The following is a 27,999-nucleotide window of genomic DNA, read 5'->3' as shown; positions in this document are numbered from 1 at the left end:
TGGGAACATGTTCTTTAATTAAACAAGTGGGGATCAAAGGAAGTTGCCAAACATCTCAGAGAGATCCCATGCCAGCCTCAATTTTTCCAAGACTCTTTAATCTCTCTGGGTTTGATTCTAAGTACACAGGTGGTAGATCTGTTCAGAGCATTTTGTATTCCCAATTAGAGTCTTATATATATTACCACTTCCAAACGAGGCAATCAAAGGGATTCAAGACCTTTGTTAAATATTTATGCTTCTCCCTGTCATACCTCTCCCTCAATTTCTCCTTGGCATGTCTCTTAATTCCCTGCATTCCAGGTGTCTTCTTCTACCTGAGCTCAGCTGTCAACCCCATTATCTACAACCTACTCTCTCGCCGCTTCCGAGCAGCATTCCGGAATGTGATCACTCCTTCCTGCAAACAGCGGCACTCCCAGAACCACCCACAGGGGCCATCTGTGCAGCAGAACATATTCCTGACAGAATGTCACCTTGTGGAGCTGACTGAAGATGTGGGCCCCCATTTCCCCTGTCAGCTGTCCATCTGCAGCTCTCATTTCCCCACAGCCCTCTGTGCTGGACAGGCACTAAGAAAGGAACTCGCAAAGAGTTGACATTCCTCTATGGCTCCACACTAGAGGGAGGGACATCCCATAATTTATGCCTTCCTATATGATATTAAGGAGGTAAAATGACCCTTAGAACTTATATATCCAATTTTAGTGTTTTTTTTAACAAATGTGAAAATTGCTACTTAAATCTAGATCTAAAACGCAGAACCTCCTGATTTTTAGTTAGCTTTCCACTATCTTAACTGCTTCATACCGCTTTATTAGTTCATGAAAAGAACATGACTAGCAAAGCATGGCACCTATACTTTGAGTCATTTCCACTATTGGGAATGGTTTGTCCTGTTATTCACACTCTGAATCAGGCTGTCTTTCTTACAACCAGTGGTTCCTGTGAGACACAGAGGGAGACATGGAGAAGCTGTTTATATGATTTGAGGGGTCCATGCCAGTTCTTCCATAGCAAGCTGTTTACCCTACTGCCTCATATTGCGCCATTATAATGTGATTTTTTGGAGTCCTGAAGCCTTTGACTTTAAGAGTCCTCTTGATAACACAGGAATGCTCCTCAGCACTATTATTCCCACCGTTCCAATCCCCAAGTCATTATCAGACATTCCTCACCAGGGATGGAATTAGATACAAGTTCCACTTAGAGAAGAATGGGAAGAGGGAGAAGGCTATGGTGGAAGGTCCAAAGAATCAAACCATACCAAACATAAACTTAGTTGTTTCATAATTTGGTCTAGACTTGGATTTCTAATAACTTACGCCATAAGTAGACAGAGGTACGTCTACTGTTTCAGAACAGAGACAAGTCAAATGGTAACTACTGGTCTCAAATCCATGACTGCCCCCTACTCAATCTTTCATTACCTCTATAACTCTGTCACTCATATAATATGGGTAAAATCTACCTTCCAGACTCACCTTCCATTGTATCATCACAAATACTATATATTTCTACTCAAATTGAATTACTTGCTCTTATGAAAACACACCCCAGTTTCCCCAGCTGCATATATTTGTTTACAGAATGCCTTCTATATTTCCATTCTCCATCTGATGAGATCCTACCCATTCTTCAATGTCCAGCTCAAAGTGGTACCTCTTCCATGAAACCATGCTTGATTTATTCAAATAGAAGTGGTATCTGACTTTTCTATCAGTTTATGTCTCTTAAGCTCTTTCTTCACACTGCTCTGTATTTCCATGATTTATATTCTTGCTTTACCAGAATGTAAATTTGTCAAAGGCATGAAGTAGCCTGTGTTCCTTTCTGCTGTTACTGGAATCCTGACAATATATCGATCACAATGGTAGATGTTCAATAAATATGTGATGAGTTGTCCCACATTCCAACGTACTGAGCCAAATAAACAGCTCCAAATGAAACCACGTTAAAGAGCTGAAAGACTAAGATTCTGTTTCTGACAGGGTCATCTGACCTTCAGCTGGCCATTTAATCAGCCATGATTATAACGGCATGCCTTCTGTGCCAGCCACGTGAGAAGGCTCTTCTCAGCCCCAGGCTTTACTGATGCTGAAACATGCAAGCTCTAGCTTTTAGTCTCTGAATTTTCCCCAAGTTGAAAGAACCATTCTACTAAGAAATGAGAATATTGGTCTCTGACATCATTTCCTAACTGAACAGTCATCTTCAAAGTGATTCAATATATTTTTTAAATCTCTTAGCTAATTATAAGCCAACTTTAATGAATCTGAATTCTTAGTGATGGTTTATGTTGGTGAGCAGAAATTCTCTGGTCATTTAAGAATTAAGTTGAAAAGACTCAACAAAACAAAAACCTCAAAAATGGAGGAGAAATGAGTTTCCTTCTTGCCTATTGAAGGTCTAGTATGATTATTCTTGTCAACATCAATTCCAAATGACCAGGGCTAAAAATATTGCTGTTGTAGCTGGATGGATAGAAAATGGAACAACACTAAAACTGAAGCTAGTAATTTGGTTGCTTCATTAAAACTTTGGTCTCTTTTTTTCTCCTTATCTTTTTTCTCTTAAACATTTATATCCAAAAAATTATCATTAATTCTTTCATTCAACAAATTTTCAGAACCCATTAGGTAATGTGCATATGGCATCACCTGGCCTTTAAATTATACGTATAATAGAAGAAATGATTATTTTTGAAAATCATTACAAAATTAATTGTTTAAATCTAATTGTGAAGTGTGCCACAAAATCCAAATACAAGTACTATGGGACTATGTAAAAAAGGTGTTTGACCAAGTCAGAGGGCAATAGGTTTAATTAAGCCTAGCACTAGAAAAGGGAGAAAAAAGTGTTAATTTTGTCTATATAGACATACATACACATGCACATATGTACATATAGGAAGCTTGTATTTAAAAATGAAAATTGAAATATCACAAGCCCTAGAGTTAGCTTATATAATAGTTCACACAAAATTAGTAGAATAAAGGGAGAAACTAAAACTAAATTGTTCAATGTTACTCAGTTGAACTCAGTAATGGACCACATCATCTCCTCGTGAATTCCCTGTGATGGCTGAATTTTAGAATAATGACAGAAGAGGCCAGATAATAAACATGATTAATAAAGTATTGGTAATTTTACTTTTCTGAAATGAAATGGTGACTTTTGAGCTCTTTAGTCATTCACAAACTTAGTGAACTGAAGCAATGAAATTCACAATGTTGCTTGCCAAATTAGTTTGGCCCAAAGAGATAGCAGAGATTATTCATCTGAGACCCATGGACAAGTTTCAGAGGTAGAAGAATTCCCTGAAATCATATTCATAATTCTTAGTGTGTACTTTTTTTTTCTTATAGAGAAGGTTTATAGCTTTAATTAGCACCTCAAAGTAGTCTATGACTTAAATTATTATAATCATATTCTAAAAGGCCCTTAACAGTCTTACATAAAGACACTCTCTTAATGTATGAGTTGTAGTTTGAATGAAGACACTGCAGGATAATTAAAAAGCATCATTATTCTACATAATAGTCCAGTATGTATAAGAACTAACTGTTTAGTGGTGTGCTGGCTTGGACTGGCTTGCAAAAGTTTATTATTGAATATTTAGGAATTTTGAGAGGCTGTTGTCAAATGATTGGTAGCTTGAAATCAGCCTCAGTGGAAATATTTACACCATAGAAATTGGTAAACACTGCCCATCAGAGAGTTGGCTTATCAGCACATGACTAGCTATCAATATGCTGGCAATCTGCCATCTTGCTGGAATATATGTGATTTGTCTGTAGATTAAATCCCCAATAGCACAGTTATAATTACAGAGCACTTAAAGCTGCAGTTAACTCATTGAAAAAAAGTCAATGGACCAGATTTTGACCAAAGAGGTAAGAGATAAAATAAGCTAGAGCATACTAATTATGACATGAAAGCCTCATCAGCATTTTATAATTAACCTAGAGTGGAAGAATTACCCTTGGATGCTGTCCATTAACATTAGCACAGAAAATAGCAACAGATCTACTTTTCTCCCCTATACACCTGTTTTTAAATATCCCACAGGGTTCATTGTAAAAAGATGCAACATTTCCACATTCTCTCTACCTGGCTGGAGACTTCATTTTTTAAATACGTGGAAAGGTACTATATAAACATTGTAAGGAAGCTTAAGCTTGTCCAGGTTTATGCAAGCCAAGTGAAGGTTCAGTTCATCTAAACAATCTATTCCCTCCCTTTTTTTCATCCCTTTAAATCATTACATCACATTTAAACTCTACATTAGATATACATATATGTTATACTTTGGAAATATTTTCTAGGTAATGTCAACATTTGAAAGTTTTAACTAACCTAACACAGCCTAGAAATTGTTGCATATACTCAAATTATACTATTGCCCATGAAATATATACACTGTGAAAAAATATATATACCGTGAATTTAGTAGGCTAGAATGGTTAGACTGAGCTGGTTAAAAAAAAAAAAAAAAAATTCAAAAAGAAAAGCACTTCATTAATTTCAAAAACATGAAATTACTTTTATGTGAAGAAGCCCACGTTATTGCATGATAAGAATGTTTTGTTAGTAAAAAGATATTTTGAAAATATGTCTTAATAAGGCTTGGGTAAACCTTGCTTATTTAAATATTATATCAACAGAAGGAATATCATAATTTCATGCTTCCCTCTGTAAACAATGAAAATTTTAATACTGATCCTAACTTGATTACCAATTCTTTAACAATAGAAACTGAAATGTTTTACTTCATAACATTCATTTGTACTCTTAGCTCACTAAGTTCTCACAGCTTCACTAAGAGGAAGGTATTGCTATTATTCCCCCTTTACGGTTGAGAAAATAAGACTTAGCCTCATTTTACGCTTGGGAAAATAGACAAGCAAGCACAAAGTCTGAGTGAGACATACAACAGTAAGTGTTTACACCTCACTCATTTATCTGCAGGGTAGCTGGGCTGGCTCCACTCCAACTGAGGCTGGGGCACTGATGGGGACCCAGTGGCCACCTGGAGTATGTGCTTCTCATGGCAAGCAAGTCACATGGCCAATCCCAAAGTTAGGGGGCCGAGCAGTACACTCCAATCACCATGAGGTCCCCGCCCCACCAAGGGTGGGAGGTAGAACACTACCAGAGGGGGCAAAATGTTGGGACTAAGGACACACAACTAGTAAGCAGTACAGTGAGTATGAACCCAGAACTATCTGACTCCAATGTCTGAGTCCCCCCATTTCACTACACTGATTCCACATGGGACTCTATTTCATCAACATCACTGAAAAAGCTTCTCAGTTTAATGTCATCCCCAAATATTACCTCTTCATTGACTTCCCACTAAATCACTAATACAGATGGGAGAGCAAACACAGAAGTCAAGAGCCTGAGTACTGGAGCCAGATGCCTGCGTTCAAATCCTGGCTGTAAGATGGTTAGTTGTGTGACCTTGGGCAGGTTACCTAATCTCTCTGTGGCCCAGTTTCCCCATCTGTAAAATGGACATAATGACAGTATCTATATCAGAGTGGTGACATAAGGATTAAATAAGTTAATATATGATTTGTAACACTCTTAGGACAGTGTCTGGCACCTAGGAAGTGCTGTAATGAGAGTGGGAAAATGATACACAGGAATGGGAACATTTGTTTCATGAAGATATACATTTTTTAAAACCATTTCATTTTGTTTACACTTTTTAGAAACTTAACTCTCTTTGGCAGCATTCAAATGTAAGATGATTTAAAGGAGCTCTACACCAAGAAATGTGTCAGGTGTTTTTTTTGAAGACATTTCCGCCAGATAAACAAACTGCCCAAAATGTCATCACCAACTGCTAAGATTTCATTAATAATGAAGGCACAAATATGTATTAAAGACTGTTTCTGTGTTATATGAAAGATTAATCAATATTATGATAGGGCAGTCAGCAAAACCACAAGGTACCCAGGCTGCTAAGGATGGCCATGCATAATAATTGTTTCTGAAGACCTTCAGCCTGTCTTCATCTAGGGAATTAAATGTCTGATTTTTGGCTTTCAGAATTAGAAGACAGGGCTAAGGTTCCAACTAATGTGATAGTTCTAGCATAAACACCAAGCTCAGAGATGAATACCAAGGAGACAAGCCACTGGGTATTAACTGTTACACTATTTCTGGTACACGTAGAAAAGGATATTTAGCTGTATGCCCGATCCTCAATATCAAATTTACATCATATATGGCTATTTTATTGAACAGTTACTAGGAGACAGATACTAGGCCATGTGCTTCACATCTGCATCAAGTAAACCTTATAACAATCCCCATTTGACACATGAGATAACTGAGGCTTGACAAAGATAACTGAGCTGCCATTCATACAAACAAATAAGTGGAAGGGCCAGGAGTCAAAGGCAGGACGTCTGACCTGGAAACTTATTAACTGCTGTACATCTGTACTCTATTCAGTGCCCCACCCCAGGAAATACTAAATACATATCAAGCGGCAGGTACTGAGCTACATCTAAAAACACAGGAATGAATAACAAATAAGTCCTTATCCTCAACCTATTGAATCTATGGTTATTCAAGGTTACTGACTGAAAGGAAATTTATATTCATTTTTCATTATATATTCTCAGCTCCACCCCTGACTGAATGGAAACCTGTAGCCTGCTTTAAACTCCTGTTTAACTTATGAAATTTGTAAAAATTTAGAACATGGAGGCTTCAAGATCATCTAACCCAACATTTCTTTCATATACCCATAATACTTATTGAGACTTTTCCAGCTATTGTACTAAAAGCTTTATATTTATTATCTGACTTAACCTTGCCAACAATCCTAAGAGATGAATAGAAGAAAAACACATTGAAACAGAGAAGTTAAGTGACTTGCCCAGGGTCACACAACTAATAATTGTTGAAGATGAGGTTAACTCAGTTCTAGGTCTAGACATCCAGCTCTGAGCTACAAATCTATACCACCTGCCTAAAGCACAAAAAAGAAAGGTGGCTTGTCTGAGATAAAACAGTGAGTGACAGGGTTGATATCATGACTGATTTTCCCTCACTCTAGTCCATGACTCCTCCCATATCTCACTACATTTGAATGAATGGGAAGAACCCACAGCCTGGATAATTCAGAAAATAAAACATCATTTAAAAACAGCATAATTCTTAAACTTATAATATTGGTCTTTGGATCCCATTAAAGAGGATTTCATCGATAGGTTTATATCTATTTGATTAGCTATAAAATTAGTTTGTATTCCCTACATACAGACCAATTCTTGACAGCAGCTTGTAGCTTTAAAACATGGCTAGCTAACTGTTACATGGTTCATGTTAAGACTTAAAAAAAAAAAGGAAGAAGAATCTAAATCACACTTTGACTCAAATTGAAGAAATGTCTAAGAATCTAGGTTAAATCTGTCCCCTGTAATTTTTATTTACTGGAGCTGTCATTGCATTGTGGTATAAAATGAAATAAAAATTCCACCAGACACTTGTTAAAAATGGCAAGAAAGACTTTTTTCAAGACTATTGTTATAAGGGATAGAGGCTATTGCAATGGAGGGGAAAGATTGAACTCAAATACAAGAGGACCACGTGAGGATTTATGGACAAAGACCAGGGTGAGGAAGTGGATATAAAATTGCTAAGAGAAACATGGTTAGGTATCAAGGGGAGGGAAGGGGAAGAGCAACTTGATTAGATAAAGGATAGAGGAAAAGAGCTTGATTGGATATCAGTGGTAAGAAGGATGATCTATAAACTGACTTAGCAAGATTCTTTGCTACAACTAGATTCAGACAAAGATGGGGGCCAAGGAGAGACCTCATGCAAAAGAGGGCTCAAAGGAGCCTGATGAAAGTTTGGCCAAGGAGAACATCCTTGTCAATGGCTTTTAGGAGTTGAGAATGGCAAAAAAAGGACCCTGTGGCAGATGGAGAAAGGTCCCAAGTGTTACATAGTGCTGGGCCCTGGAATGTGATGCTCAGAAAAGTTGTGACTTCCTTGAAATTCTTCTATCCATCTTCTTGAGAGAGAGAGAGACAGAAAGAGATGTATCATAAGGAATTAGTTCATGTGATTATGTAGGCTGAGAAGACCCAGGATCTGTAGTAAACAAGCTGGAGACCCAGGAGAGCTGGTTGTGTAGTCACAGAGTCTGGGTCTGAAAGCCTGAGAACCAGGAGAGGCAGGTCCATGGTATAATTTCTAGCACAAAGACAGCTCAATCAGTCAAGCAGGCAAAGTTCCCTCTTACTCAGCCTTTTTGTTCTATTCAGGTCTTCCATTGACTGGATGAGGCCCACTCACATTAGAGAGGGTCATTTGCTTTACTCAGTCTGCTAATTCAAATGGGTTCAAATGTTAATCTCATTCAGAAACATCCTCATAGAAACACCCAGAATACAGTTTGACCAAATGTTCAGACACACCCCCTTAATCCAGTCAGGTTGACACATAAAATTAACCAGCACAGGACTAATGTGGACTTTCACACAACCATTTCTGTGGAGCCTGGAAATTATTCTCTAGTAGTTTCATTTTTTTCAGTGGGATAAGTATTTTTTACGGTTAATATGAATAGTGTCCCACCTCCACCCCACTCCCTGACAGTGTCACTAAAAACAGCTTCTCATTTCTAGGCCTTGAATTTCTGCCTCAAAAGATCACTTCCCTTTTAAATTGCAAATACTTGTAAGTTATTAACTCTTGTGTATTAATTTATAGACTTTTTTCTTAATGGAAAAAAATCAAAATATTACAGAAAAGGAAATCATTTTTGTATGCTAGATTAATTATAGCTCTGCCTATATCTGTGGTCCTCAAAGTCTGGAGACATTTTTATTGTTACAAAGAGGGGGCTGCTCCTGACATCTAGGGAGTAGAGGCCAGGGATGCTGTTCACTATCCTACAATGTCCAAGACAGCTTCCCCCTCCAACAAAAACAAAGAATTATTAGCCCCAAATGTCAACAGTGCTGAGGCTGAGACACTCTTGCCTAAAGGAAAGAGAGTTGGACCCCCTTAGAACAGAATTTTGTTTGTTGGAAAAGAATATCCAAACTAGAATGGATCTTAAAGAGTATAATCCCAAATTCCCAATTTGGGATTAACATATACACACTACTATATATAAAATAGATAATCAACAAGGACCTACTGTATAGCACAAGGAACTCTACTCAATATTCTATAATAACCTATATGGGAAAAGAATTTGAAAAACAATGGATATATGTATATGTATAAATGAATCACTTTGCTGTACACCTGAAATTAACACAACATTGTAAATCAACTGTACTCTAATATAAAATAAAAATTAAATTTTTTAAAAAAGAGCATAATCAAATTGCCTCTCTTTGTTGACAAGGAAACCAAGATTCATGACTTAAGTGCCTGAGATGCTGCAGCTGATCGGCACAGAGGAAGGACCAGAACCCCTGTTTACTGACACCAGGGCAAGACAGGTTCTGGTTACTCTGCCATTAAAATGGAAATCTGATTAAGTACTGAATGCTGTTTTAGTGATTTTTCAAAAGAGCAATGATTTAAAATCATATAGTTGTAAAATCTGTCTAGCGTTGAGCAGCCTGTAAAATGGCCCCCTGCAATGATCCCCATTCCTTGGAACTCATGTCCTATGTAATCGCCTCCCCTTGAGTGTGGGTGAGACTAGCTTCTAACTAACTGAAAATGACAGAGTATCACTTCCAAGATTAGGTTACAGAAAGACTCTGGCTTCTCTCCTGGCATGTTCTCCCTCTCCCTCTCTCTTAGCTAGCTTTCTCTGGAGGAGCCAGCTGCCAGTGAGTTTAGAAGCAGATTCTCTCCCAGGCAAGCCCTGAAATGACCCCAGGACCGTGGACACCTTGATTGCAGTCTCCCAAGAAATCCTGAGCCAGGGGTGCCCAGCTAAACTGCACCAAGATTCCGGACCCACAGAAACTGTGAAATAATAAAGATTCATTATTTTAAGCCACCAAGTTTTGTAGTAATTTGTTATGTTATTATGGTAAAAAATATAAAAATCCTGAAATAGTTTAAAAGGAGGAGAATAATTCAAGTGTTGGCATATCTTTACAACTCAGGAATCTTCAAACCACCTCAGGACTATCCCATTAAATTGAATTTAATTGAATATAATGAAATTACCATTATAGAATTAACTCAAATATCATTCAGCTTCTGGGCATATATGTTGCTGATAAAAGTTTTAATTTGTATGTTTTTAAATCTTTGGGCATTACAGGAAAAAAAAAAGGAAATGAAATCTGTGTTTGCTCATAATTCCTGTTGTGTTTATGCACTAGAAGAAACTGTCACTTACAAAATACAAGAAATAACACAACATCTAGTTGGTACTATTTTCACTCACATGTGTACTCATGTATTTGCAGAGAAAATGCTGAAAACTCCCTGGAGATACTAAAAAAATACTTTACTACCCCCAAGTGGACATATTATTTTTACAGAAATAAAATGCAAAATTGACGTTGTCTTCGAAAAACAACAACAACAAAAATGGTATGCAATGATTATAAAAAAGACTCAGAATCTCAGAGCTGGTTGGGACTTTAAAACTTATAACTTTAAAATTTAGAATCCTAGAACGAGTGAGATATTTGAATTACCTCTACAATTTATCTTATGCTTGTACATTTTTAGTTATATAAGTTTGCTGCCTACCAAGGCAACTCATTCTCTTTGCAGACAGCTCCATTTAGTTATTCTAGTAAGTCTTCATTTCTCCTGCAAACTGTCTGCAAACCATGCAAGATCTCTCATGTCGCCTACACTGTTCTTAACGTTCTTAGTGATTTCCAGAAAAGGAGATGCTACAACTCTCCAGAAAACATATTCAAATAATGCAGAGAACTGGATTTTAACATTTCTGGGATCTTACCCTAAAAACCCTTCCAACACTGTTTCCTTTGTGAAAATGACTCAACAAAGAACCCCTGTAAAAAATTAATAAACAGGAGCTTCCCTGTTGGTGCAGTGGTTAAGAATCCACCTGCCAATGCAGGGGACAAGGGTTCGAGCCCTGGTCCGGGAAGATCCCACATGCTGCGGAGCAACTAAGCCCGTGCACAACAACTATTGAGCCTGTGCTCTAGAGCCCGCGAGCCACAACTACTGAGCCTGAGTGCCACAACTACTGAAGCCTGCGTGCCTAGAGCCCATGCTCTGCAACAAGAGAAGCCACCCAAAGAGAAGCCCGCGCACCACAACAAAGAGTAGCCCCCGCTCACCGCAACTAGAGGAAAGCCCGCAAGCAGCAACAAAGACCCAGCAGCCAAAAATGATAAACAAATAAATAAATAAAATTTAAAAAAATTAGTAAACAGAAATCTTAATTAAATAGTCTTGGGATACCAGGAGGGGGAGTTCTCACACCCTCCAGTGATAGTAGAACCCTACAGGAAGAAGAAAGATTCCTCTCCTTCCCTGGCAAGGACTCAACCAATGAAAAGCCATGGACTCTTTGTTAACTACAGCCCTCCCAACTTTATTTCCACCTCGATAAGAGCATTTTCCTTCCTTTGCTGTGTGGGGCTCTCTTGTGTCTCGCCATGGTTGCAGACCCTGAATTGCAATTCCCTGCTGATCTCAGATAAACCCATCTTGGCTGGAGAAATATCTGGCAGTCTATTTGTTTTAGGTCAACATTTTGATGTCCCATACAGGGACAAGACAAGACACCCCAAAGGCCCCAGGGCTGGTGAGCAAAACAGGTATGGTACCCAAAATTGAGCCCACTGAGCTCATTGCTTTTCTTGCTGATCCCTGGAGTTTAAAGGTATCTTTCTCCTGGATCCAAGCTTACAGCCTCTTTCATTTGAAGTTCTCCAGGCTCTATTAGGGATCTGTTTTAAGGTTTCATCTTTCTGGTTAAAGCCTTCTTCTGTATGCAAGTACTCATTTGACACTTCAGTCTGATTTGGAGATCAGATTATTTCAGTTGAAGCTGGCTGAGATGTCTTTGGCCCATTCCTTCAGAAACAAGGGCTGCTTCACTGAAACTGTACCAGTTCAGCCATTGACCCACTCCTTTGGAATAGGGGCTGTCAGAGAATAAGCTGCGTCCTTAGAATTGGCTGGTGTCAGGCCCACAGGCATATGAGTTGCAAGCTGTTTGAATTGAGCTGCTTGAGCTATGTGAAAATTACTCTTTTACTCTAGAGAAAAACCTCTGAGAAATGTCATCCCAGTCATCTAAACATTTTGAAGGTGCCCCCCTGCAAGGACTCTGATACAGTTTAAGTTTAAAAACTGTGTTCCTTCCTCATGTGCATTTTTAACTAAATGGACCAACCTGACCAAAGGTAATTTAGAATATCAATGACCATTATGGGGAACTTTTGAAGTCCTCAAACTTAAATTTCTTAAAACCAAATTGGATTACAATAGTTCAAAAATGTCCAGAATTGAATGGAATGCCTATTTCAACTGGTATTTTGAGGCTTTCCAACTTTTTCAGGAGTCTAAAATTGCCTCTCTGCAAAATAAGATTTTAAATTAACTGAGATAAACAAATCATTCAAGAAAGAAAATAAATGGCTCTTGAAGCCTCAGTCTAGTCTTCCTCGGCTCCTTTGTCTCAGGCTTGCCTCTGGCTCCATCTTGTTTCTCTCCCTTGGCTCCTCATGATCAGACCCCACCTCTGGTGCAACCCTTCCCTTTCCCTTCTATGCCACCTATGCCTCTTCTATGCCCTCAATTCCCCTATACTAATTCTCTTACTGAACTTCCCCTTTCCTCTGAAACTCTCCCCACTCCCTTTTCCTCTGAACATGTCAGAAGTTGTCCCTTTAAAATTAAGCTTTCTAAGGATCCAGAGGCTAAACCCTTAATTTCTTATATTCCCTGGACTAAAGCTGATATGTGAGCCACAGTCAAAGGCTTTTCCAAAGTAACCAAAGATCCTTACAGATTGGCTGGGGAATTTAATATAGTCATTCAAACGTATCAACCTGATTTCTCTGACTTATATCAGCTAGTTCATATGCTTGTCAGTGAAGGCCAGCCCAGCATTGGATGAAAACTGTTGATTGGGAAAATCCTAAAAGGTCTCTAGAATTACAACTGGGAAACCAGTCCACTAGCTTATTATATGATCAGGCTAGACAACTTCATTGAGCAATTCTTAGGGCTTTTCCAAAGCCTGTGCATTGGAACAAAATTTTTAAGGCTTTAAAGGAGAGTTTGATGAACCTACCTGCCCTTGGGCATCCCAATTATCAGATTCTCTTTTTCCTTTTTCTATATGAAAAGGAAGGGACTGCCCTTGGGGTACTCACCCAAAAAACATGGGGACCGCCATAGATTCACAGGGTATTATAACCAGCAACTGGATCCTGTGGCATGGGGATGCCTCCTTGCCTGACAGCCATTACAGCCACTGCTCTTTTGATTAAGATCACCAAGAAATTTGCGGGAGATCCCCTTTAACCATTTTTGTACCTCATGCAGTAGAAGCTTTCCTAAATTCTTATCACACTCAACATTTCTCATTCAGCCACTTCACCTCCTATGAAGTCCTTGTGTTAACTGTTCCTTGCATAACTCTTTATGTTGTAATAACCTGAACCCTGCTCCTCTTCTGCCCTCCATCACTGAGGAAGTCCCTTATGACTATTTAATACCAACACACCACCCCCGACTCCTCATGAAGATCTACAGGAAATTCCCCTGGGTAACACTGACTTCTCATGATTCAATGACGGTTCTTATTCAAAAGATGACAATGGCAAATATTGTGCTGGGTATGCTATTGCAACTCATTTTGATGTTGTTGAGGCAGCATCTTTACCTACGGCTACTTCAGCCTGACAGGCTGAATTATATACTCTTACACAGATTTGTACTTTAGCCAAGGGCAAAACTGCCAATATTTAACTGATAGTAGATATATTTTTCAGAGTATCTCATAATTTTGGAATGTTGTAGAAGCAACATGGCTTCCTTACTTCCAGCAAAAGTAAAATTAAAAATGGTCCCTATGTTCAGGAATTATTGGATGTAATACTTTTACCTGACACTTCAGCTATTATTAGATTCTAGGACAGTCTAAACTTGACTCTCTGGAAGCTAAAGGAAATCGTCTTGCTGATATTTCTGCAAGAAATTCTGTCCTTAAAGGGATCAAGAGCAGTCAAACCTGTATCATGGTCCAAAGGGATATTTCCCCAAATGATAATTTGGAAAACATGGCAAGAGAAACACACAATTGACCTCAGAAAAGGAAAAATAAGATTGGAAATTCAACAACTGTTGGTTTGATAAAAAGAGGAATCTCTGGTCTGGACCAAAAACCAAACCAGTTCTACTAGAAACTCTAAAATTTCCACGCCTCATCACTGTACATGCATTAAACTATTGGTCTACTAACAAAATGACAGCATTCATGAATCAATATTGGTGGGGAAAATGAACAAGGCTGCAAAAAGTACCTACCTCACTTATCCCACTTACCTCAAATACAACCCAGGGTGGCCTATTTGAACTACTATTGGACATTTAAAACTGCTTAATGGACCATTTGAGATCTGGCAAATGGATTTCATACAACTTCTTCCATCTAATGGATATAAATAAGTTTTAGTTATGAACTGTACGTTTTCTCACTGGACTGAAGCCTTCCCTTACAGATGGGCTATTGCCTCTTCTGTGGCCAAAGTCCTTTTGGGAAAGATTGTCCCTACCTGAGGAACTCCTGTCAAACTTCACAGTGACCAAGGAACCTATTTTACTGGTCAGGTACTTCGAAAAGCATGTGCTGTTTGGCTGGTTTTACACTTTCATTGCACTTACCACCCTCAATCCTCTGAAAGCATTAATGGCATTATTAAGACTTAATTGGCAAAATTTGTAGACCCTTAAAATACCTTAGCCAAAAGCACTGACCTTGGTCCTTCTAAGTGTCAGATTCACCCCTTTTGGAATTAATTACCTCTTACCCTTTGAGACAGTCACAGGACACCCAATGTACTTTTCTCCTGTTTCTTTTGACCCACAACTGATAGAAGGAGAGATACTCCAATATGCAAAAGACCAATTGCTTCTATTAAAAATAAACATATTTTGGAAGAGCAATCTTTTCACAATGCACTCTCAGAAGACAGAGACCTGAAGCATCACACTTTGCAACCTGTAGATTTCATCTATTGGAAAAGACACCTCTGGAAGAACTCTCTTCAACCTGGCTGGAAGCGTCCCTATCAGGTTTTGCTAACCAACCCTTGTGTAGCCAAACTCCAGGGAATAGACTATTGGATTCACACCTAAAGAAAGCACCAAACCCTGAATGGACCTGCACATTATCTGGTGACCTGAACATAAAGGTTTCCCAGAATTGAAGCAGACAACATCTGATGAGACAGTTTTCCCAAGATGTCCAGACCAGTCTTGTTGGAAGTCTGTTGTCAAGCTTTTGATGATGACATAATGCTTCAGATGATCTCCATTGTCTATGATCTTGATAACATATGGACTTTAGATAAAAAGTGCCTGCCAGTTCTCCCGCCTAACCTCTCCTTGTTACTCATACATGACCTCAGTAGGTTTCCAATCTGTGCACTTTTTCTCCAGCACTACACCCAGGAATGTTCTTCCTAGTATTGAGGGACAAGAAAACACTGAAACCGAAAAATCCGACTCTTGATCAGCAATGCTTTTAAAGAAAGATTTTGATCAAAAGAGGGAATGTAAAAGAATTAATAAACAGAAACCTCAATTAAATAGAGTTGGGAGACCAGAAAGGGAGCTCTCATTCCCTGTAATGATAACAGAGCCCAACAGGGAGAAGACTCCTTTCCTGGCAAGGACTCAGCCAGTGGAAAGACATGGACTCTGTTTAGTATATAGCTCTGCCAACTTGCTTTTCTCCCTTCCTTCCCTTGCTGTGTGGGGACTTGCATGTGGCTCACCATGGTTGTAGACCTCAAATTTCTATTCTCTGCTGAATTCGAATAAACCTATCTTGGCTGCAAAAATATCTGGCATGTTCCTCTCCATTCATTCCCTTCAACTTCCTTTACCCATGAGTCTGGCATGAGATGGTAATATTCCAAGATTTAAATCAGGGGGAGGATGGAAAGCCTTATGTGCCTTAAGTTATAAATTGTGTGTTTCACTATGGTCATTTACAGGAGATCCCTGCATTGGAGCTTTGGACACCTGAGCAACTATTAATAAAGTGGCATTTTGTTCTCACTCCATTTTTCCTTATACATATTACTTGTCAAGGGAACTTATGGAAAGAAGTTCTTTCAGGCCAGAACTGGGCATCTTTAGGAATCAGAACGATAATGCCATCCTAATTCCCCTAAGATTTGATTCTTAAACGTGTAAATCACATTTTATCCCCCTTTTAGAGACTCACATTCATAGTGGCATTTTAAGGCTCTGCAAAGTCCTGCAGTGAAGAGATTTATTTAACTTCATTTAATTTGGAGTTTTCATGCCTATGTATTCATTGTATCCGACTGTGGTAATGTCACTGAGGGCACAGTTTAGGAAATATTAGTATAGACTAGGGGGTCAGCAAACTTTTTCTGTAAAGGACCATATGTATTAAATATTTTAGGTTTTTACAGCCATACACATTCTCTCACAACTACTCAATACTGTCATTGTAGCATCAGAGAAACCACTGACAATATATAAATTAATTAGCATGGCTGTGATCCAATAAAACTTTACAAAAAACAGGTAGTAAGCCAGATTTGGTGTATGGATTATGGTTTGCCGACTCCTGGTTTGGACTAAAAAAAGTCAAGTGTTTTTTTTGTTTTTGCTTTTTGCATTTTCTCCTAGGTTCACAACCTAATCCTGTTTTTTTTTTTTTTAATTATTTATTTTTAATTATTTATTTATTTATTTTTGGCTGTGTTGGGTCTTCGTTTCTGTGCGAGGGCTTTCTCCAGTTGTGGCAAGCGGGGGCCACTCTTCATCGCGGTGCGCGGGCCTCTCACTATCGCGGCCTCTCGTTGCGGAGCACAAGCTCCAGATGCGCAGGCTCAGTAGTTGTGGCGCACGGGCTTAGTTGCTCCGCGGCATGTGGGATCCTCCCAGACCAGGGCTCGAACCCGTGTCCCCTGCATTGGCAGGCAGATTCTCAACCACTGCACCACCAGGGAAGCCCCCTAATCCTGTTTTTTAAGGTCTTATTTATTTGATGGGGAAAAATATTGGAAGAAAAAGAACGAATTGATTCATCATTTTGACCTAAAGCAATCAGAGTTAGTTTTTGCTTTAAATTTTATTGTTTTGATACCTCTCTCTCTCTCTCTCTCTCTCTCTCTCTCTCCCTCTTAATCTGTAATTAGTTCTGGCCAGGACATGGGCTTCCCTGGTGGCGCAGTGGTTAAGAATCCACCTGCCAATGCAGGGGACACAGGTTCGAGCTCTGGGGTCTGGGAAGATCCCACATGTTGCGGAGCAACTAAGCCTGTGTGCCACAACTACAGGAGCCTGCTCTCTAGAGCCCGCAAGCCACAACTACTGAGCCTGTGTACCACAAGTACTGAAGGCCGCGTGACTAGAGCCAATGCTCCGCAATAAGAGAAGCCACCACAATGAAAGGCTGTGCACCGCAAGGAAGAGTAGCCCCTGCTCGCCGCAACTAGAGAAAACCCACGGGCAACAATGAAGACCCAACGCAGCCAAAAATAAATAAATAAAATAAATTAATTAAAAAAAAAAAAAAGAGAGTTCTGGCCAGGACAGCTGGCTTTCTGGAAAGTGAAATACAAAAGCACTGGGCAGAAACCCAAAATAGGAGAAAAGAGTATCATGGCCAAGAAGAAATGAGAACAAGAGGGAGAGATCCTAAAAGGGAAAAGAGAGCCTTTGCCCAGTACATAGCTGCAATTTTTCCCTTTATGCTTTACTCTAGAACCTTTATCATTAGCAAGGTGGCCTCATTGGTCCTTAGAGTCTATTTCATCCCTTATCCATAGGGAAGGTCTTTCTCCTCCATGCAGATAGAAAGAGGTTAAGAGAGTAGAGAACGAAGACAGTCTCAAGGATCCATTTAAGATTAGAGTAAGTGATCAATAACTATAAATAAATCCATTCCCTCCCTTGAGTGTTATTTTTGAAAATTTTGATTCATTAAACAATCTTTTTAGGGACACTACACACTTTCCCTCCATTTATTTGCTTCTCTTTTATAGCAAAATTACATGAGTCTATATTCTCTGCCTCTACTTCCTCATCTTCCACCTTCTCTTGAAATCACTCCAGTTGAGCTTTTTTTCCCACTACTCCAGGGAAACCACATTTCTTAAGCTCACCAATGACTCTAGGTATCAATTATCAAGCCTCTCTTCGCTCATCCTCTCCACGGGAGGAGGACTGATTTGATCCTACTCCTTACTGAAATACTTTCTTCACTTGACTCCCTGGACACCACACCCACCCTCCAGCCACTTCTCAAACATTTCTTCGCTACCACTCTAATCCAAACCTTCCTCCCTTAACGTTATCTATCAAGTAGCTTCGTAGTTAGTTTTCTTGATTCCACTTTTGTCTCCCATAGACTATTCTCTACACAAGAGATGCAGTGATAGTAGATTTGATGCTTTAAAAAGTCTCAATCTGTTCAAAATCTACTAACGATATGCCAACACACTTAGAACAAAACCCAAAACTACTGCATGGCCTACAGAGGCCCTGTATATAATGTGATTCCAACAGCTCTCTGATTTGCTCCCAATCGCACTCCACCCACATGACAATGGCCTTACAGTTCATTCCCATCTCATGGCCTATGTGCCTCCTGTCCTAGCTCCCTGTAACACACTTCTCCCAGATGTTTTGCTGGCTTGCATCTTACTTCATGCAGATCTCTATTCAAACATCACATCTCAGAAAAGCTTTCGCTGACCAATACTCCATCTTCACTCTCTATCCTCCTTATCTTACTTTAATTTTATTTGAAATACTTATCACATCTTAATTATGTCATATATTTATTTCTTGGTTGGTCTGTCTGCCCCAAAAGAAAATGAGCCCCATGAGGGCGGAGACTCGATATTGTTCATGACTCTATTTACAGCACCTAGAATACTGCCTGGAATATAGATTTTCAGTAAATATTTGTTGAATGGACTGGGCACTGGGATATAAAATAATTATAATACTTGGCCTTAAAAAGGCCCTGTAAATCTAATTCAAAATATGGAATAGGAAGCAATGGAGAATCACGCATACAACTGGAAAGATATAAGGCAGAGTTATGGCTATAAATAAAAGAATAAGTTATATTTTATAAAAGCATGGTTGATTAGACATTACCTCTTACTAGGGGAAGACTTTACAGAGCAGATGACATTAAGCTGAATGTTAGCGAATGCATAGTGTTTTGCTTGAAATAAGAGGAAGAAGGACTAGCACGGAAAATGCTAGGGAGGTAAGAAAGGATGTTCATTCATTCGTTTAATGAATATTTATTGATTTTCTATTATGAGTTTGCTAAGCATTGTTCTAAATGCTAGGGATTCGGGAATGAATAAAACAGAGAAGAATACAAATTACAGCCTCAAAAAGTTTATGTTCAAGTGGAAAGAGTTAGTCAATAAGAAAATTAGCAAAGAAATATACCAAACAATTTCAGATTATGAAATAAGCAGTGTCATAACACACTGGAGGATGGGATAAAGAGCTTAAAAGGATTGTGCAGAGGCACTGCTTGGGACAAACTTGTCACAGAAGTTCTCTCAGGGAAGTCCTGGAAACTAAAGGGTGAGAAGGAGCTATCTCAGCACAGAGATAGAGGAAAATCATACCAGGCCAAGGAAACAGCAAGGGCATAGTCAAAGGAGTCATTAGTATGCTTGCTGACCATTTCTGGTTCTTCACCTCCCAGGCACATGTAGAATTGCATTTCCTTGTTCTTGTATTATATGGGGGCTTGTGATTAATTCTAGCCTCTAAATTGTGAGCAGAAGTAATATGTGTCACTTAATTGCTGATGTGAGATTTACCAGAGTTGTTTTCCCTCTACAATAACAACTAACAATTGTTGGTAGGAATGGTGGCCACTTCATCATCCTAGGTCTCTGAGTAATAGCAATAAGCAGAGCCCTGCTGCTGATCTATAATGAGCAGATAATAGCATTTATGTTCATTTTTTATGTGGACATATGTTTTCATTTCTCTCGGGTAGATATCTAGGAATGGGATTGCTCGGTCATATGGTAACTCAATGTTTAATATTTTAAGAAGCTGCCAAACAGTTTTTCAAAGTGTACCATTTTGCGTTTCTAACAGCAGTGTATGAGGGTTCCAATTTCTCTGCACCTTCACTGACACTTCTTATTGTCTGTCTTTTTAATTATAGCCATTGGAATGGGTATGAAGTGGTATGTTGTGGTCTGGACCTGCATTTCACTAATGACTAGTGAACACGTGATTTAATTGACACTAGGCAAGAAATTATGCAAGGAGACCACTAAAGAGGTTCTTTCAAAAGTCCAATGACAAATGATGGATGAGGTAGTAATAGTGAGGAGGGTGTGAACTGTGAACCCTCACAGCACAAACACTGTGCTGAGGGACTTGATTAAACTACTGACTGGTCTCCACCTGCACTAGGCCCTGTCCCTAAAGGTGACCCCAGCCCTGTGCTGAGTCTTTGCTCAAGAAAATGCAGCGCTGCCAAACCACAAAAAGTGCATTGTTCCAACTCACACTGCCAAACCATTTTCGGTAATTCTCCACTTATTCCTTTCTGTAGTTTTCCACTTTCCTACAGCCCCCAATTCCTTTTTGTTCTCCCTTTTTTACTTTCCCATAGCCCCTTTGTGATATCTCTCTGTTTTCCCTTTAAAAATCTCAGTTACCTTTATCTTAGCTGGAGTTGAGCTCAGTTTATACTAGAGTCTCTCTCCCTTACTGCATCAGTCTGAGTAAAATCTGCCTTGCCACTTTTAACAAGTTTTTGGTGCTACTGCTCTTTGACCAGGTAAAGAAAATATATTTCAGAACTAGAATGAAACATCATGATGAAGGATTATAAGTAGGGAATGAACATAAGGAACAAATCAAGGTTGACTCCTGGGATTTCAGCCTGAATAGTCTCTGAGTGGGTTCTTAGGAGATGAAGGTTCCATTTAACGACACGAAATTGTCTTGGTGGGGGTGGGAAGCATGAAAGAAGAGGAAGGAAAATTTTTAAATTCTGTTTTGAAAATGCTAATTTGACATGCCTATCATATATCCAATTGTAATTAGTAAAGAATCAGATGGATATATTAATCTGGAACACAGGAAAGAATACAGGATGCAGATACAGATTTGGGAGCCATTTTCATCTATTTGGCATTTAAAGCCATGAGGTAGATGAGATCACTGTAGGAAAATATACAGACAGAGAATTGGTCTGGGACCAATTAGTGGAGAACTCAAACAAAGGTAGGATTGAGAAGGAAAAATCGGGAATAAAGGAGGATATAAAGAGACAAGTAAAATATTATGAGAGGGTTGTATCCTAGATACCAAGATAAGAGTTTTAAGAAGGAAAGTGTGGTCAACAGTAAATGAGTAAGAAGTTTGAAGACGTGTCCATTAGTTTTGGTAACATGATGATCATGGATAGGAAAGGTTTAGAGAAGTAATGATGGTGAAAGCTAGATTGAAGTAGATTAAAGAAATAGTGGAAGATAAGGACAAAGGTCCAATAAGTGTAGACCAATTCTTCAACATTTACTGTGAAAGATAGAGAAATATGATAGTGGTAGAAGTAGAAGTCAGATCATGAGAAGGTAAATTGTGAGAAACTGGAGTACACTTATGTGCAATGGGAATGATTTGGATAAAAGGAAGAATTTGTAATGCGGGAGATGAGGAAACTACAGAAATAAATGTATAAGGAAGTTGCAGCAGCTGGGACAGACACAACAGGGGGAGACTGGCCTTTAGATAGAAGCCGAGAAAGGATGGAAAATAGAAAATACAGGTCTAAATAAAGATATGTTCTCGATTTGTAATGTATATATGAAAGTTCCCTCTGCTTCTATTTTTCAAGTAAAGATATCAGGCAAAAGTGAGGGCATGGAAGTAGTAAGACATCTAAGGGAGTGAATTATAAATGAGTTGTCCCAGAGAGCAGAAAACAAACTTAACAGGATGAGAATTCTAGGCAGTGTGAGTGCCCATTTGATGTCTGTAGTCTTGAATTTAAACTGCAGTGGATTCATCACCATACTGTATGTGTCTTTTCCATTTAGGTGCAGATGTTTATCTGTTTAGGTACAGATTAAGACAAGGTAGGTAATAAGATTCAATCTGCTGCCTTGGATTTCGCTAGGCAAACACATCAGAGAGTTAGTAAGGCAAAGTTTTGAGGGATTTTGTAAGCGAATGATTTTCATGCTGGACAAGAGAGGCTGAACTGAGTAAAGAGGCAAATATAGATAAGAGGCACATGGTCACTGGTGCAAAACGGTGAGGTTAATGCATTGGAGAACTAGTTGGGGTGAAAATATTTTGGGGAGGATGAAATGACTAATCAAGTCAGAAACACAGAGGCTGGTGATCAGAGAGAAACGATGCTCGAAATGAAGATTTTAGAGGTGACAGCGAATGATGATAGCAAGGTCTAGGATAAGGTGGGGTGGAAGACAAGAACATTAGTGGAGATGAAAGTAACCAATGGACCATCATTTTAGACACTGAAGTCACCAGATATTCTGATAAGCACATAGTTTTTGCAAATTCTTCACATTATATTTAAAAGGGGGAGGCTCTTAGCCTACAGAGGTTCACTATTGAAGGCCAAAGTCATGGATTGCAGATATTATCAAAATCTGCAATAAGTTGTCCCAAGCTTTATTGAAGTATACGAGAATGGTGCTCCATGGAATTGTTACTACACAACTTGTGTAGCTGTAGCACAGCCCTGTGGACATACTGAGCCTGACCAATGGTTTAGTCCAGTTGTTCTTAAGTGAGGAATCATCTGGGGATGATTTTCTCCCTTTCTCCCCAGGGGATAATTGGAAGTATCTGGAGAAACTTCGGGTTGTCATAATTTCAGGGGGTGTGGGTGCTACTTGTAGGTAGTGGCCAAGGATGCTGCTAAACGTCCTGTAATGGACAGGATCATTCTCTACAATAAAGAATTATCTGGCTCAAAAAGTCAATAGTGCCAATGTTGAGAAACCCTAGTCTAGTCCCAGAAGCTATTTTGGAGCATTTCCTGTATTTTTCTTCTACTGGGCAGAGAAATGCATAGCTCAGATATAAAAGACCATGGTGATTTTTGTATCACAGCACGGGGCTCGTGTAGACTCCTATCAAGTGGTCCTTGCCCTAATCTCTCCTCCCCTTCCCACTGATGCTTCTTATGCAACTTGTTCTCATTCCTGGCTAGAGATAGAGAAAGCATCTGTAATCACTAAGTCATTCAATTAATTACCTGATGCATAAAATTAAGGTAATTAAAAAGGAAGAATTAGGTCAATCCTTCTCAATTGGCCACACTCTAGTTAACCTATAAGCTGTTACTCTAATTGTGGAGCCTCCCTGGACTCTGAGAAATGCCCCAGAGGTATTCCTTGCCTTCTCTCAGACATTTGCAATTCACCAAAGGGCTTGCAAGGGGAGTTCTGTGTTAAGTATCCAATACCTGGGGGCCAAGTTCTGAATAAAGTGCTACTTGCCCTAAGAACTTTACTTGATATTTTGCACCAGAGTAGGTATTTATTTCTGAGACCAATTCCTAGTCCCAGCTCTGCCACTAACTTGCCATGTCACCATGGAGAGGTCACTTTCCCTCCCTGGATTCAACTCACTGCCTGAAGCTTGAAGGGGAGGGACAAACTAGGTTCTGTCCAAAGGTAGAGTATTAAGAATCTCAGATTCATTTTGATAGGTGCCAATAAAATTAACAGATTTGATATGGTCCTCTAGACATATTCTCCAGTGAGAGAAATACAGTTACTAAACACATAACAATGAAAGGTGATGAGTGAATATAGGAGAAGGTCATAATATCATCAGGGCCTTACCATTCAAAGTGTGGTTCTTGGACCAGCTTTATCAGCCTGACTTGTTAAAAAGGCAAGAACCCAGGTTCCCACCCCAGACTTATTGAATCAGAGTCTGCATTGTATCAAAATCCCCCAAGTGACTCATACATGCATTAAAGTTTGAGAAGCACTTGTCTAGGGGTTCAGGAGGATCTTCATGCACTTTTAATAAGCAGGAGGTGAGAATAAAGCCGGAAAGATTGGCTAGGGCCAGGTTAAGCAGTTTGGGCTTCTCTTTGTAGATATTTGAAGACAGGATAAAGCATTTAAGTGGGGGAAACATAATCAAAGCTGAGATTTAGGAAGATTGAGTCGTCCATATGTATTGAAATAGACAATAGAAAAGATTGCAGGAAGTAACTAGAAAAAGGGAGACAGTTACTAGGCTATTGCAACAATGCAGGTAATGGTATCACAAAGATAAAATAATGAATAAAACCTAATGTAATTTTATACTTCAACGGCATGCTCATAAAAACCACAAGATTTTCCTATGATTTTAGAGCTTGTTTTCAGCCTCTGAGACACTTAAGATCAGCAAAGGGATTTTAAGTCTCCTTTCAAATTGCTAGGGGTAAAAATTTTAAATGAGAGCAATATGTAAAATAATGTATATAATATTTCACTTATACAAGTAAAACCTATCATCAGCCACTTATAGACATGGGTATTTTATCATCCATGGGTTGCTCTCCATTGCCAAAGTGATCAAGTTTAAAAAATAAGTAAATAAACCTATGTGTTGGGCAACATGAATAAATAAATTAAAAACATACAGGTAAGACACTTCCCTTTTCTGGAACTCTGTCATCATCCAATTGTGATAGTTAGGTTTGTCTCCTAAGGGCAGTTAAACTCTGACATGATAGAATTCAACCATTCAGTGGTATCCATTCATTCCACAAAACTTACTGAGAACCTATTAAATAGGTTCTGGTACCAGTGCCAATGTGTGTATGTGGGGGGAGGGGTGGTCCCACACCAACAAGCAATTCTCAGGACACCAGCTGGGTGTCCTGAAATTCAACTCAATTCTGACACTCTCTACCCAGAGACATCATCAGATTCCACATGTTAAGGGTTTAATCCTACAAGACTGCTCTCACCACCTCCACACTTAAGACATCAGTCACATGACCAAGTTCTTACCTGTTCTTCTAAACAAATGGTTATAAATCAGAGATTCCCAAGACCCCCTCCTTTGATTTGATTGACTTGCTAGAGCAGCTCCCAGAACTCAGAGAAATAGTTTACTTACTAGATCACCAGTTTGTTATAAAAGGATATAACCCAGGAACAACTAGACAGAAGAGATGTGTAAGACAAGGCATGGGGAAAGGGCAAGGAGCTTCCAAGCCTTCTCCAGGCATGTCATGAGCTATTCTCCCAGCACCCTCACGTGTTCACCAACCCCAAACCTTCCAAACCCTGTTGTTTATGGTTTTTATGGAGACTTCATTACAGACACAGGAATGATTAAATCATTGGCTATTAAAATCTCCAGCTCCACCCAATCTTCTAATCACAAGGTTGGTTCTTCTGGCCACCAGCCCCTCACCCTTAGGTTACCTAAGGGCTTTCAAAAAGTCACCTCATTAACACAACAAAAGACACCTTCATTTTTCTTATCACAGGAAATTCCAAGGGTATGAGGAGCTGTGAGCCAGAAATTTTGGACAAAGACCAAATGTTGATGAGAAATACATTTTGGTCATCTGAATGACCAAATGACCAAATACACACTTCTTATAAATCACAGTGTCACACCTGTGATTACCCCAAGTAGCTATCCAGGTGTGCAGACATGATGAATATCATTCATACACACACACACACACACACACACACACACACACAGAAAACCAACTAAGTCTCTTTTGTAAAAACGGCTGATTCTACTGATTCTAGGACTGGGACAGGAAACGTATAAGATGAGCCTGAAACATCCTATAGTGCTAGAAAGTAAGGAAGTGCTAATTTATTAATAAATAAATAAATACCCACGATGACAAAGGTATGTCAAAAGAATACAGGAAACAACTTAAAAAGCTCCCAATGGCCAAAGATGGAATAATTTGAGCAACAAAATAAAATCACATTGAATAATAATAATAATTATTATTATAATACCTGGATTTCTGGTACAAGCTTTCCAAATGACCACATGCAAGCTACTACTTCCCAGGAGTAAAAGAATGGTCACTCCTGCCTTTCAGTGGTTTTGGTTGGTTCACAGTGCCCTTGAAGATTCCTCTAAAACTCCCACTCTGCTATCCCAGTTTCAGGTTTCTCCCTCTAGGATATACAGTTCAAGCATGACTTGATTCTACTGTTAAAATATATTCTTATTGGAGAGAGCAATTTCTGTCCAGGTCCTTACCTGACAGATGAGCAGCAACTGATTGACCTTCCATTTGGATCCAGCTTCATGTTGCATTCTGTTTGGGGCCATGTGGGTTCAAGCCATGATTCTTCTCCTTACAAAGAGGGGAGTTTGGAAGCATCATTTTCCCCAAGTGTCAGCATCTTCACCTCTGAAAAGGAGATCAGTCAATTACCATGTTCATGAAAACGTTGTCACAGTCAAATGAGAAGATGAATGGCACTAAACACCATGAACTGCAACCCTTACCTACCTAAGAAGGTAAAGGATGACTCCCTTATACATATACACATCACTCTCTTCCAAGTATGTGCTAACAATATCATCCTCACAAAGAGCACAAGCAACTCTCCTTATAAAAACTCACCCATCTCTCAAGGCTTATCTCAAATACTACTTCTTCCATGAACACTTCCCCAGTTCCCAAGTCAATACTCCCATAGTTCTCAGTACTGTTTTATACTGCTAATCATCCCTTCCCTTGTACTTCATTTTCTGTCCTGTAGTGGTCATCTCATTCGAGATGTATCTGAATGGTATTCTTTTTTCTTTTTTTTTTTTTTTTAACATCTTTATTGGAGTATAACTGCTTTACAATAGTGTGTTACTTTCTGCTGTATAATAAAGTGAAACAGCTATACATATACATATATCCCCATACCTCCTCCCTCTTGTGTCTCTCTCCCACCCTCCCTATCCCACCCCTGTAAGTGGTCAGAAAGCACCGAGATGATCTCCCTGTGCTATGCAGTGGCTTCCCACTAGCTATCTATTTTACATATGGTAGTGCATATATGTCCATGCCACTCTCTCACTTCATCCCAGCTTACCTTCCCCCTCCCCGTGTCCTCAAGTCCATTCTCTACATCTGCATCTTTATTACTGTCCTGTCCCTAGGTTCTTCAGGACCACTTTTTTTTTTTTTATTCCATATATATGTGTTATCATACGGTATTTGTTTTTCTCTTTCTGACTTACTTCACTCTGTACGACAGACTCTAGATCCATCCAACTCACTACAAATAACAAAATTTCATTTCTTTTTATGGCTGAGTAATATTCCATTGTATATATGTGCCACATCTTCTTTATCCATTCATCTGTTGATGGAGACTTAGGTTGTTCCATGTCCTGGCTATTGTAAAGAGAGCTGCAATGAACATTGTGGTACATGACTCTTTTTGACCTATGGTTTTCTCAGGGTATATGCCCAGTAGTGGGATTGCTGGGTCGTATGGTAGTTCTATTTTTAGTTTCTTAAGGAACATCCATACTGTTCTCCATAGTGGCTGTATCAATTTGCATTCCCACCAACAGTGCAAGAGGGTTCCCCTTTCTCTACGCCCTCTCCAGCATTTATTGTTTGTAGATTTTTTGATGATGGCCATTCTGACTGGTGTGAGGTGATACCTCATTGTAGTTTTGATTTGCATTTCTCTAATGATTAGTGATGTTGAGCATCCTTTCATGTGTTTGTTGGCAATCTGTACATCTTCTTTGGAGAAATGTCTATTTAGGTCTTCTGCCCATTTTTGGATTGGGTTCTTTGTTTTTTTGATA

The 27,999-nt window shown here is 39.1% G+C and overlaps 1 protein-coding gene and 1 long non-coding RNA gene across 2 annotated transcripts in view; one reads left to right on the top strand and one right to left on the bottom strand.

Moving 5' to 3' along the window:
- NMUR2 (neuromedin U receptor 2) overlaps positions 1–8,607 on the top strand; it is a 41,382-nt gene extending 32,775 nt beyond the window's left edge. The window contains exon 4 of the mRNA XM_082379138.1: positions 304–8,607. Coding sequence (XP_082235264.1) covers positions 304–599 — 296 coding nt within the window. The 3' untranslated portion in view covers positions 600–8,607. The remainder of the gene's footprint in view (positions 1–303) is intronic.
- The window catches only part of LOC309622900, a 282,712-nt gene extending 255,131 nt beyond the window's left edge, over positions 1–27,581 (bottom strand). Inside the window, exon 1 of the long non-coding RNA XR_014241204.1 lies at positions 26,437–27,581. This is a non-coding gene — a long non-coding RNA (uncharacterized lncRNA). The remainder of the gene's footprint in view (positions 1–26,436) is intronic.
- Positions 27,582–27,999: the final 418 nt, after the last annotated feature.

This window comes from Balaenoptera borealis (assembly GCF_965194805.1).
Source record: "Balaenoptera borealis genome assembly, chromosome: 2".
NCBI lineage: Eukaryota > Metazoa > Chordata > Mammalia > Artiodactyla > Balaenopteridae > Balaenoptera > Balaenoptera borealis.
The sequence above is the reverse complement of the archived record's forward strand: the minus strand, read 5'-3'. Positions and strand labels throughout refer to the sequence as shown.